This window comes from Pongo abelii, chromosome 5, assembly GCF_028885655.2.
Source record: "Pongo abelii isolate AG06213 chromosome 5, NHGRI_mPonAbe1-v2.0_pri, whole genome shotgun sequence".
Taxonomy (NCBI): domain Eukaryota; kingdom Metazoa; phylum Chordata; class Mammalia; order Primates; family Hominidae; genus Pongo; species Pongo abelii.
Genome location: NC_071990.2, coordinates 57,044,028 through 57,058,109, shown reverse-complemented (window position 1 = coordinate 57,058,109; position 14,082 = coordinate 57,044,028). Strand labels below are relative to the sequence as shown.

General features: G+C 36.0%; 1 protein-coding gene across 20 annotated transcripts in view; it reads left to right on the top strand.

Moving 5' to 3' along the window:
- Positions 1 to 12,377, top strand: part of DST (dystonin) — a 482,223-nt gene extending 469,846 nt beyond the window's left edge. For 11 of the 20 annotated variants that reach the window (XM_054556951.2, XM_054556941.2, XM_054556950.2 and 8 more), the window contains 8 exons: positions 86 to 240; positions 411 to 485; positions 1,366 to 1,383; positions 4,170 to 4,287; positions 6,613 to 6,812; positions 7,220 to 7,330; positions 10,111 to 10,234; positions 11,098 to 12,368. In XM_054556951.2, coding sequence (XP_054412926.2) covers positions 86 to 240; positions 411 to 485; positions 1,366 to 1,383; positions 4,170 to 4,287; positions 6,613 to 6,812; positions 7,220 to 7,330; positions 10,111 to 10,234; positions 11,098 to 11,360 — 1,064 coding nt within the window. In that variant the 3' untranslated portion in view covers positions 11,361 to 12,368. 20 annotated transcript variants of the gene reach the window in all.
- Positions 12,378 to 14,082: the final 1,705 nt, after the last annotated feature.

The window sequence follows — 14,082 nt, the reverse complement described above, 5'->3', positions numbered from 1 at the left end:
GCCACATTGAGATTAAAATGTGCAATTGAGAATGTCTTGAGAAAGAACTAACAAGTCATTACTTACCATTATTTCAAAATTTTAGAGTTTCCAACCAGTCGCTTGGAGATGAGCGCAGTTGCAGACATCTTTGACAGAGATGGCGATGGATATATTGACTACTATGAATTTGTAGCAGCCCTTCACCCAAATAAAGATGCATATAAACCTATCACAGATGCCGACAAAATTGAAGATGAGGTACTCATTATCTTTCCATTGCGTACAACGCTGATAGTATGTTCTGCCACGATATCATGCGCAATTCATACAACCATCTTATTTTCATTTTAATTGTTGTGTCAAAGTTTTAAGGATTGTAGTATGTAATATGGACGTTAAAGTAAATATTTCATCATTGTTTTTGGCAGGTGACAAGGCAGGTAGCTAAGTGTAAATGTGCAAAGCGATTTCAAGTTGAGCAGATTGGTGATAATAAATACAGGGTAAGTTTTCAAAGTCATGTTGTTGTAGTTCCTTTAAAGGACATAAATTGAAATCTGTATACAATTTGATCTCCATTGTTTTCCAGGAGTCTTATTTATTTATTTTTTACCTCATATCAAAATTTAATGATATATGAAACTCTTACGTTTAACATTTTAATTTGTATAACGGTAGCCTGCATTTTGCATATTAGGAAATATCTTTGACGTCTACATCATGCACATTACCTTTAGAGAAAAATTCACAAGAAAATACTCAAATCTCATATATTTAGGTTGCTTCATATTATTTTATATTTTATTATGATTAGAGGTAAGTTTTCAGATTTCAAACAAGAAAGCTACTCTAATCCAGAACCACAAAGTTAAAAATATGGACTCATTTTAATAAATACGAAAAAAGAGGATAATGTCTTCTCCACTTGTGCAGTAATTTTTGCTTTTATTCGAAATCTCAATTAACTTGATTCACTTTCTTCAAAACAGAAGAACAGTGTGACTTCATTACTCTTTCTCTATTTTTTTTTCTTTTTCGGAACATCTCTTACATGTAGTAGCTAGATAGGAAATGTGCTGTTTCCCCAATACAGTGTGTTACTTATAAATGAAACATTATTTTTATTTTTATACTTAAAAAATAATCATCAATGTATTCAAAATTTTAACTTAAATTTGAAATCCTAAGATTTTCAAAAATATGTGTACAGAAAATAGCCTGATTATTTGGTTTGAAATTGGGACAACTGGGTGCCTGCACATCTCTACACTAGATACTACATCCAGAAGCACAGAGTGTGAGTATGTGTGTATGTTCTAGAGTCATACAGAAAGTTTCCTGTTGAACTAATTGTGTCTTTCTTCCATTTTTCATTTTTATCAGTTCTTCCTGGGAAATCAGGTATAAACCAGTGGAATGTATTCTCAAGTTCCTGATGATTTTTTTTTAACTTTAATTCATAGTCATTAAAGCTTGCCATGGCCAATCTTTCCCATGCTGTCTCCCTAGCTACTACATTGTTGGTTGGCGTGGTGTTTCTGTAAGCGCTATAAGGGTCCTTGATCCAGGATTCCTTTTTGCCTTGTGTCTCAGATGAGGAGATTACTTTTAAGCAAACCAGATAATGAATTGTAGCTTGGCTTGCTACAGTGTTACAAATGCAATTTTTAATTCCCATTTTTTATAATATGAGCATATATTTTATGCTAGTACTCATTGGAACACAAATTTGATTCTCCACACATCTCTGTGTTAGGCTCATTGATATTTAACTGTTTAGGACATACGGTCTACAGTAGCCGAGAAGGATCAGCCTCAGGCAGTGACACAGGAAGACAGAGAGCCAAGAGGTCTCCTTGGCACTCAGCCACAATAACAAGTTCTCTCCAAAGAAGCTATTTGCCATTTGTTCAAAATCACTGATTTTGGGACTTGGCATCTCTGAGTAGAAATGTTAACTCAGTAGGCTTTAAGTAATATCATTCCTTTTGAGGAAAGTTATCACTGTAATATATGCAGAATCTTAAAGTCACATTTTATGCCATCTTGATCGAATGTTTATATTGGCATTTAAGTCAATATAAAATGTTTATGTTGACATTTAAGTCAGTATAAACTGTGTAGTGGCACTACATCATGATCAAAATTTTGAAACTAAAGAGCTATTCTGTTTTGATTTAAACATGTTCATGAAGCTTTTTTTTTTTTTTTTTTTTTTTTTTACTTTGGAAAGAACCATGCTATCTATAGTATCTGACCATATTACATTATATATGACTCTGCCACTCCATTTTAAAGCCATATTACATCTCAAGCTTCAAATTATCTATTACCTTCATTTACTGCAAGCAAATAATTTATTTAAAATAGAAATAGTTACTTTGAATAGATTTTTAAAACTTCCATTAGTTATACTATAATACTAAAATGTTACTTTTCCATTCTTGCTATTTTCGGAGTCAGCAAATGGGAGAGCATCTTTTATTTGCAGAGAGGATGAGAGAAATACCTCAAAAGGTTTTACTCACTGAAAGCACAGTCAGCAACATTAGTCTATTTTCTCTTGTCTTGTGATTTGGTTATTGGGAAAATTTAGAGAAATTCTGAAGACAGTGTTAGTTGTCTGGAGAATGCCTAATTAAAACAGAAAATTATTTGTATTCATTACACTTGAAATATCATCTCTATAAGGAACTTTTAGTTATTTCCTTATAACTTTTGTTTTGAGTATAATCTTGAACCAAAATCATCTAGTCCCATTATCTGGTTCCTTAAGGGTAATTTTCTTTAAATCCCCTCCTTTCCCTTTGCTTATTAGCGGCACCAATTTTTTTCTAACAAAATAAATTTACACTTTTATTTTTAAATTTTAATTAACATTTCAGGAAGAATTATAGGAAAGTTTAAGTCTCAATGTTTAAGGAAAAAAGATTTAGAAATAGTGCTTTTTAAAAGTTTGATGGAAAAACACATGAGTTCCTGCTGGTGCATTTTACATGCTTTCTAGGTCCTTCTGAGTTTTAGAATCCTGAGGGATTTGGTTGGTATTGTTTTTGGGTTTTCTTCTTGAAACTCAGTATTAAAACACTGAAAAGTAGCAGATTTTTTACTACGTAGAGTTTTCTGTTTATCTATAATGAGCCCAAATAAAGTCACAATTGTATGTTACCTGCTTTACAGAGAAGCCATTTATGTTTAATTGACTGTTCATTTTGCTTTCTTGTCTGCTGGGATGACAACCATGAAATTCAGTCTGGTAGTTTTTATGAGTTGGACATGAACCTATTAGAAATGATTTAAAGTATAAAATCATTTCTCACAGGCTTTCAAAACATAAACCTGTGATCAGAAACCTGGAATCTAGAAATTTATTCAGGACTTGCAGAATTTGTAGCATGTCTACATTATTGGAGATCTATTGAAAGGGCAAGAAAAAGATGATTGCCTGTTAGTATCAACAGTTATGGTACAGACAACTATGAGAGAAACCATTTAGATTTGGCAGCTGTATCATTAATAATGTGTCATTGGCTATTCTAATATTACAGTAATCTAAAATGGCATATTAATCCAGCCTTTAACAAATTGGTTTACCAGATCATTAGGGATGCAGAAATTTTAGTTGACTGTGAAATCTGTATGAGTCATACTCATTTACTTTATTCTTCTTAAGTGAAAACTACTCTTAGAGAAAACAAAATGAGTTTATAAAGGTTTCTCACAGAGTTCAGTGGAAAACAGGTTTACTGTAAGAGAGAGTTTAATGAAGAAGAATCAAAGCTTATTAAATTTTTCTTAGAATCATTTTATTTTGGATAAGCCCAGGGCAAGTGGGCCAGTGCTTACTTTCATGGCTATGTTTAATTCCTAGAAACATTTTAAAATTACTGCCTTACTAATATTGTTTCTGTCATAAGAAAGAAAAATAATTTTTAGACCAAAGCTTTGATAGTATACTTGATAACCTTTGTAATCTTTTTTTTTTTCAAACTGTTTCCTTTGGGCTAAATCAGCATGCAGCCGTCTAACGCAAATCATTACAAACCCCCTTTTCTGAGATTTTACTAATCGCTATGAACTAAGCAAGAAATTAAAGTCGGTTGCTTTAACTACTGCAAATTGCACATCATCCTGTAGTTTAGAATTATTATTGACAACTAGAGGTTCTTTCTTTCTTCACTGAACAGTTTGGAGACTCCCAGCAACTGCGACTGGTCCGGATCCTGCGGAGTACTGTGATGGTTCGTGTTGGAGGTGGATGGATGGCACTTGATGAGTTCTTAGTGAAAAATGATCCTTGCAGGGGTAAGGAGATGCTTATCATGATAACGTCATGAAAGTATTTCAATTTTATATTATATCCAGCACCAAAATATACTGGGCATAATTTTGGTCATTTATTCCAATAGTGAATGTTTCACATTGGTCTGTCAGCCTAAAGTTCCCAAAGAACCTGTGGCAGTCATGTAAACCATGTTCTTCTCATTTTTTTTCTTTTTCTTTCTTTTTTTTTTTTTTTTTTTACTTCTTCTGGATAAATATGGTGGGCGGGAAATACTAGAATCCATTTTCTTTAGGAGACTTTTACATCTACGATTTTCCAAACAATTATACCAACCAAGGAAAGGATTTTGTCTGTTATGACATAGCAAAGTAAGAGAAGAGAAAATTGAGGTGATGAAGACTGAAAATACTGGATAAGAAAAGTTTAAAGGTCAAAGTTTTTATGAAATGAAGGGCAAGTGAGGAAAGCCATAATTAAAAAATTTTTAAATAATAATCCAATGCTAACTTGACTCTTTGAAGTTGCAGATTAGAACATTAAAAATATAAACATATAATACCATAGCTCTCTACATGTCTTCCAGCCCAAGTCCTAAGTTAGCTTTTAATTTTTCTGTTTTCAGATCCTTCTGTCAATTTTTAAGTTCTTAACCAATTTATGTTACACGTGGTCATTTGATTGCAATTTCTAATTAGGTACCAATTACTCAGTAGGCCCATTTTTCTTCCCCCCTCAAGAAAAAAAACAATAAAATTGTTATAATTTTATTTTACTTGTGAGCTCACTGTAATCCTTTTTAGCAAACAACAAATGTTCACGTCAGTGCTGTCTCCTTCAGCTACCAAGTGGGATCCCAGGTTTCCTCCTGTAGGGCCTCTTGATTTTGGTGATGGTGTCACCATCTGGTACACATAGACATATCAGTCATCTGGCTTCTCTGCCAAGGCCACCATGGATTGTTATACAATCATATGCAGTAGCCCTGCTCTCTCCTGGCCAAAGACACACCTGTGAGAGAAGTAAAACAAGAACAAAAGCTCCTGTTTGTTTTATATTTTGAAAATAATGTAGCCTAAGGTGAAATGCAACTCTGTTTATGAAGAAATCAGAATATATAGTGTTCTGTTGGGTTGCTTAGGAAGGTTAGCATGGCTGTGGCACAGTCTTCCAAATACATTTTTCTTATTGAGCTAGTCCTTTGAGTGCTTCTTTTCCTGATACAACTTTTCTTCTAAAATGTGTGCTAAAGGCTGGATCTGAGCACCCTTTGCATATTCAACTACTGTACTTTGTTTTCTACTTCTGCTAACAGTATTCTTTAATGTGATTGGTATCCTGTGTCATTTTTTCTAGTTCATCATCATGGGAGTAAAATGTTACGTTCGGAATCAAACTCTTCAATTACTACTACTCAGCCTACTATAGGTTGGCAACCTCTCTCTTTGCCTCTCCCCTCTTTCCTTTTCTCTTTCCTACTTTTCCATTCTTGCTTCAGTCATTTGTTTTAAAATAACATGCTTCATCCATCGCGTATGGCTTAACTCATATCCAGCTGAGCTGGTGCTTCCAAATTTAAATTCTGAAAATTTGATGACTTTGGTTGTGTTATAAATGCAGGTGTTATAAGTGATCAAACACATGCTAACACGTTGCTCACTGGGTTCTTGTGGAGTGTTCTCTGTGTGCATATGTGTTTGTATGAGTGCTGCATCACTGACTACCTCACAGATCCTTGGGTCTGGTGTTTGTTATTGCATGTTGGTAAAACAGTTTTTCAAAGCATAAAATAAAAATACTAGCTGCCTCATTTAAGTGAAAAATCCAGAAGTTTATATGTTGTCATCATGACTAACAAGCCATCACTCATTCTGTGTAATTATATTGTTTAATTTATCCCAATGTTGAAATACTGGCATTCTCTTTACCTCAATAGCACATGCGAAAGACACAGTCTCTGCCTTACTGGTCTGTCCTGTCAGTGTGATGAGAGGGTAATGAAACCATGTGGGCATCTGTAGCTGGTGGATTAATGATATTTTAGCATGAGCTTTCCATTTTCATGCTGACACTTTCTTTAATAGTGGTTATTCTTGCTGGTGTCTAGTGTTAGAATAAGCACACTTTATTTTTTCCTCCCCAAACTCACCTGTATCCAAAAGGAATGCATTGTAAAGGAATGCATTTAACTTTTTGTTATGCTGAGTTGGAGTTGGCATGGCAAAAAGATGTTCTTGAAATTCTCAACATGATCTCTGGTGCCAGGTGGCCGTTCTTCCCATAAACGATTGAGCGCCTCTTCTTTTCCTTCTTTTCTTTGTGTGCATTGTTGTGTGTGTGTAACCCAGCCAAAGGAAGGACAAACATGGAACTGCGTGAGAAGTTCATTTTAGCAGACGGTGCCAGCCAGGGTATGGCTGCTTTCCGACCCCGAGGCCGAAGATCCCGGCCGTCATCACGAGGCGCTTCACCCAACAGATCCACTTCTGTGTCCAGTCAGGCTGCACAGGCGGCCTCCCCACAGGTCCCTGCCACCACCACACCCAAGGTAAGACTCAGGATGAAGACTTTTCCTCCGCCTTTGCAATCAATGTCCCAAGTAAACTTTTGAATGTTCTATTTAGGGCTCTAGAATTTGTAGGACCAGCTATCTCCATTTGTGCACCTTCTCACACTATGGGAAGTACAGGATTTTTTTTTTAATATATGCTTTTGCCTAGTGGCCCACATAGAGATGATCTATTTAGGGAGCCTTTGTGATCTTCCAGATTGATTTTTCTTTTTAAAGCTTCATTCATTTTTTTGGTGTGTATGATTTGCCATTGGATCTTTCCACTTATTTTAAATTATTATTCTTACTGTGAAATGTGACTCTTTGCTATGAATATCTCTTTCTGTGGCTTTGTTTTTTTTATCTGCTATCCTTTTCATTTGATTTGCCATTGTTCCATACAGATTCTCCATCCTTTAACACGCAATTATGGTAAACCATGGTTGACAAACAGCAAAATGTCAACTCCTTGTAAAGCAGCAGAGTGCTCAGACTTTCCCGTGCCATCTGCAGAGGTATTGTAAGGCCCCAGAGTCCAGTCTTAACATTCTCCTTTAACTGAAACTATCACCCACTAACATTGTTGCACCACTCCCTTAATATATGTACTTTGCTAACCCTATGTCTTTTTATACACTTCTATAAAATAAGTATCAACCCAGCAGTTCTTGGAAGATGTGAGAGTAAGGGGTTAACAGAAAAGATAGTCTGCAGCTCTTTAAACAGTGTCAGTTTCACCCAGTCACTCCTGCAGACTACCTCCTTTTTGTCCTCATTCATACTTAGTTCCACTGTTATCTCTTGGGAGAGTAACATATAGTAGATAACATCCAGACTTAAGTAAAATTTCTTTTAAAGCTACTAAATATACTAGATATAATATGGGCAAGAAGTGCAACACATTCCCTTCAAATGGGAGTAAAAGGCAGTATCATTTGCAAGAGCATCACTGAAAAGAATGTTTACTGAATGTTCACTGTGGGCATGGTCCTTCTGAGTGTCTGTTAGATTTATACCTGCCCCAAAACTTTGAGCGGGTGTGACATAAGCTCTCAGTATCAGTGCAGGGGGTCAGAGGGGTAGGCTTAGGTATGCAGAAAGTTATCTGTCATTTTCAACAGGTAATAAAGGTATGGGTTTTTTAAAAGATTTTAATAAGTAATTTAAGCATGCTCTAACTTTTTAATATGGCATGATATATGGGTAGAAGATATTTAGGTGATATAAAATTTGCCAAGATTAACCCATGTATCAGGTCATTTACATTCAATTGAAAATCAACTGTATATCTTTTTAAGAAATTTCACTGTGAAGCAACAGACATAGGTACAAAATAATCAGATATTTTATTAGAATCCCAATAATTAGTGGGGAAAAATCCCTAAATACCTTTTCTTGAAATTGAAGAAGGTATTTCACCTTAATGATAAAGGACGTAACTTAAAGGCCAGGATCCTCAAATAAAAGTAATATAGTAACTTCTAAAAGCCCTCTTATGCTTTTCAAAACACTTTCTTGTCTGTTACTTAATCCTCACATTAATAATAAGTGACAGGCAGAGAAAAAATGTGTTACCTTCATGACTCCATGGAAATCTCATTGCTGAGAAGTGGGAGAATTGGAACAAAAACAACCCATTCTTTAGCGTTTCCTCGTTTCTTCCTCTTCGTTTTCCCAAGCCCCTCATTTCCACCCCTTCCCACCAAGTGGGTGATGTTAGTATTATATACTACCTCTAGAGATGTCTGTCAATTATTATGGATCTATTGTAGCAAAAACTGAGAAAGGTTCAAACAACCTCAAGGGACATATTGACATTTGCTTTAAATATTGAAGCTATGATGCTATGTTCCAAAATTTTTTTAAGTGGAAACTCTCTCGAAGTCTAAGTAGTTATTTTGACTAGTGCAAAACTGTGTTTCATTTCAAATAACCTCATGAAACAAAAAACCAAAAAACAACATGTTTCTATGGGAGGGACTTTGAAATAAAATCAAAACAATCAAGGCATTCTGAGAAGAATGATTTTGGTCTTTCGCGGTTATGAATTCTGCCACCTTGAGTGATATGTTTCATAATTTGTGGGTTCTCACTCCCTCGTGTTGTTGAGATTCTGTTTAAGTTAGGAATTTAGCTAGATCAGCATTGTCAGATCTTGGGCAAATCATGTCCCTCTTCAGGCTCTGATTTTTCACATTTTCAAGGTTATGATTAGGTGAGTGTGAGGATTAATTGTGGTTATGTGTGTAAAAGTATTTTGAAAACTTGAACATTCTATGTATACAAATCACATATAGATACTACACTTAAGTGTATGTATAGTATACACATATGTAGATAAATGACTATTAGTAAGAATAACTCATGTATCAGATGGTTATAACATTTTAAGCTAATAAAGGGAAAATCAGTTGTTTAAACATATACATGTAATTTGTTTCAATGCATTTCCTCCAAATAGTTCTCTGGCTGTGTTTTCATTGAGGAATATTGTATTACATTCCCTATGTTCCTCAAGATACTTGTTTATTTTTTTTTTTAACTTTGGGAGAATTTTTTAAATGTTGTGATCTGGAAAAGGTGCAATGATTGTATAAGAAAATCTCATAGTTATGATTGTTTTAGACATTCTCTACAAACTCATATAAAGATTGTAAAAAAAAATTTCTCCAAATGTTGCCTATGTATTTTGTCTGTAAAGACTGTAGAAGTGGTAGAGCCAGGAAGTGAAGGGATGTGGTAGCAAGTTATTTAAAAATCACTTTTTTCTTTTTGCAGTTAAGTTTATTTAAATAATGTCTGTATCCGTTATTTATTTACTTATCATTCTGTCTCTGTCCCTGCCTGGCTCCATGAAAGCAATGGAGGCAGCAGAATATCCAGGCACAGTTTTTCTCTGCTCCATGCCCCCTCTATGCATGCAGTCACCATCTTTTTAGCAATACACCATTAACTCTGTAATAGTCACAGACAGTCTGAAAGATACTAACATACTCACCATTTATTTCTCCTTGCCATCACTTTTATGCTCAGTTGGGGGTCTCCATTTTGTTTTCTCATCAACCATGAATTCATATTGTTTAGAAAGTTTCTTTGAATTCTGAGAGAGAATGAAAAATTAGAAGAGAAGATCAAGTGAGAACCCCATGCCTTATTTAATTGAAGAGTTTCTCCCCCTCCACCTCCTAAAGAGGAAAAGTAGAGAGTTTCCACCCATATGTAAAGAAGTGGTGTCAGTGGAATATCATGGTACAGGAGCAATATTTTGAAATGTCTTGTTGCTGGTTAAATACAGGGAACGCCAATACAAGGAAGCAAGCTTCGACTTCCAGGATATTTATCAGGGAAAGGCTTCCACTCTGGGGAGGACAGCGGCTTGATAACAACTGCAGCTGCCAGAGTCCGAACACAGTTTGCTGGTGAGTGCGGTGCCTTTCTTTGTTCAATGGCTTTTGCAGCATGGTCATCTGAGGATTAAAGTCCCGTTTCCTCCTCATTGGGGAAGAAATTACAGATTGACCCTGAGGTAGTCTTAAAATGATATGTAGCCCAAGTTCTCCAAAAGTTGGGGATAAAGTGAGTCGTGGGTGCAAGTGTCTAAAAGTGTCCAAGAAGGATGAAAGAATTACTGTACAACAGAAGAAAATATGCAGTGGTATTCTACCCCTTCAGGCTGAAAGATCTGGGCTCTTCTACCAGCTCAGAGATTGCACAGGGCCCTGTTTTGGGGTGGTTGGAAAAACCCAGCCACACTGAGCCTCACGCCAGTATAGCTCACATTGCTTTGCAAAATAGTGAACCTACTAATCTCTGGGTTCTGAGCTCAGCAAGCAAGAAGCCTCTTTAAAGTTTCCAGTCTCATCTGTTGAATTCCTACATTCTTGGAGTTACCTATTCTTGGGCAAGACTTAAACCTGTCTTGTTTGTTCTATGTTTGCATCACACGCATCCCTGGACGCATAATCTAAACTTAAGAAAGCACAATCTTAAAGGATAGGTATATTCCTTATGTCAGTTTGCAATAAATGGAATCCTGTTTTAAGTAGGAGAAGCCGAAACTTACCTTTTAGATAGAAATCTAGCCTTTTCTATATTATGTCTACTTAGAGTAAGCCCGCATACCCTTGTGTAATAGGGAAAGGCTGCGAATCCACGAGTGTTTTCTGAGTGCCTGCTGCACACCAGGAAAAAAAGTTAAGATTAAAGGTGGCATCAGGTTTCAAAAATTGGTTGCAGATGGACCCAATAATAAGGGTGAGCTGTCTCTACCTTCCTTCCTCAGATTCCAAGAAGACTCCCAGCCGACCAGGAAGTCGAGCTGGAAGCAAAGCTGGCAGCAGGGCCAGCAGCCGCCGAGGCAGTGATGCATCAGACTTTGACATTTCAGAAATCCAGTCCGTGTGCTCAGATGTGGAAACTGTCCCCCAGACACACAGACCTACACCCCGAGCAGGTTCTCGGCCATCCACAGCGAAGCCTTCAAAAATCCCCACGCCCCAGAGGAAATCACCTGCCAGCAAATTGGACAAGTCCTCAAAGAGATAGTGCAATTGGTTCTACCAAGGCCCTTCCTTGAGCATTTATTATTTAAGTTTGAACGATGTAAAATATGGTGTAGAAATTCTTGTGAAATACTGCAAGAGGCGAGTTTAAAATTCTGCAGATGGCCTTATTTGTGTATTTGTCTTTTTATTTTATCTGTATAATTTTTTGGTCAGATATTCTGGGGTTAAAGTCACATCATATGTGAGGAGGAAAAGTTTAACATGAACTAACATTTCTGCACTGTAACGTGCAGGGCACACACTAAACTCAGTTACTGTACCTACAGGTAAGTCTACATCCTCTCTGACAGCCACAGCACTACATCAATCCCTGATGTTAGGGATACCTCATGATATTTTCCTGTTTTTATGGAAACTCTGAGAAGCTGAATGATACATGCAGGGGATATTTTTTGAGATGATTTAAATGTAAACCGAAAGATGGAAGACAGAAAGACAAACACACCCACACACAGTCTTTGCAGTATCTGACAGAGAACTCACAGGAAGTTACTTCAAGCACTTGCCAGTACTATGATATTCAAGTACCTTGCAGCATTTCTGTGCCATTGCTTTCAATGAGGCCAGAGGCATCCTGGATATTAGACCTATTATACTGTAAGAATATAAGTATAAAGTGCATTCATATACATGTGAGGTTTTCTTTTGCTTGAGTGGACAGTAGCACCTGTATCATTGAACTCATTTTGTATCAGAGCAATTTTGCTTGCAGAAAGCTATGAAATAAAACACGTCCCTTAACTGCATTGCTATGGAATTAATTTTTTTTCCCCAGGGAAAGTTAGTGTATTTTTTTATGAGCAATATCAATTTGGAGTGACCAAAAGATACTTAAAAATGGGTTTATTTTGATTTCTCATCTGGAATAATCATGTTCTGGTATTATATCTATCTATATTTAATAAATATATACATTTTAATTTATTATGTATACTCACATACTATAGAAAGATATTAGTATGCATTTAATAAAACATATTCACTTGAATATATGGAATACCTGATTATTTAAAGTGAACTTCTTCTATTATTTGTTTTAAATAAAGGTTATATGTATGATATATGTTTACTAAGAAACAAATAGGGTAAATTTGGGGGACATCAAAAACAGGGTGTTATAATAATGTTAACCACTCATTCAACAAATATTTCTAATAAGTATTAGCCGTGCACCAGCCATTGTAAGTGACATGCGACTATAAGGTTCCTGGCCTCCCCTCTTCAAGAGGGAATCAGTTAATAAATCACTATAAAGCAAGGGATATGTGGCAGGATTAAAGATTTAATTAAGATAATATAGTAGTGTTCTTCTGGCCTGTGTACATTTAAAAGTCAAATTGTAAAGTTTTTCTAAATATTAAAATAGTATCAGATATCCTCAGAAGGATGGCAGATTGTTACTTTAGGCATAAGGGTCCCAACATTCTGCATAACTTTGTGAATTTGCTTTAGCAGGTGTCATTGATGGTGTTCAGATTCAAGGGAACAGTATTACGTTTTTACTTCTTGGCGTTTTTAATGGAGGCCAACACTGAAGAACCTGGAGTTTCTATTGGCATAAATTAGGTGCCATTTTTAAACAATAGTAATCCCTTCTTTGTCCAGGCATGGGTCTCAGGTGGGAGCCCTTCGTGGAAAGGGTAATTCTAACCTGTGAGATCACATGCTATTTAGTTCATGCATTTGATTATTAACATGTCATCTTAGAAGGCAATTGAAATTGTTTTTATTCCTTTAGTGCTTTGCATATGATCACATTTCCACTTCAAAGACAAATTTAAGGCAATGATTTTTATCTCAGTCTGTTTTTATGCTACCCCTCTGAAAGAGCTAGGGATTTTTCTTTTTAAGTAGTAAAATAAGCTTTTTGAAAAAGATAAGTGGTTTAAAATAAGAGAAGTCTTAAGGAACTGCTCCCAGTTGTCAGTATTTGCCCCAGGTGAGCTTTTCAAACTTTGACATGATGCCTGCTCATTTCTTTCCCCTTGTGCTAATAGTCCTAGAGCCTCAGGCTGACTTCTTTAGTGTCCTGTAAGTTTCAGTTAATGTAACAGAAACCTCTTCCCCACCCTACACACATTCCTTCTCTTTTCTTTTTCTCTTTCTGTTTTTTTCGTTTTTTTTTTTTCTTTAGAAAACAGAACAATAGAGTGAATCTCAACTCTAAAAATCTTAATTGGAAAAATTGGATCTTGAGCATTAGGGAAGTTGAATCGTGGACTTTTTTTAAAAATTATTATTATTAAACTTTAAGTTTTAGGGTACATGTGCACAATGTGCAGTTTAGTTACATATGTATACATGTGCCATGCTGGTGTGCCGCACCCATTAACTCGTCATTTAGCATTAGGTATATCTCCTAATGCTATCCCTCCCCCCTCCCCCCTCCCCCCACCCTACAACAGTCCCCAGAGTGTGATGTTCCCCTTCCTGTATCCATGTGTTCTCATTGTTCAATTCTCATCTGTGAGTGTGAACATGTGGTGTTTGGTTTTTTGTCCTTGCGATAGTTTACTGAGAATGATGATTTCCAGTTTCATCCATGTCCCTACAAAGGACATGAACTCATCATTTTTTATGGCTGCATAGTATTCCATGGTGTATATGTGCCACATTTTCTTAATCCAGTCTATCATTGTTGGACATTTGGCTTGGTTCCAAGTCTTTGCTATTGTGAATAGTGCCACAATAAACATATGTGT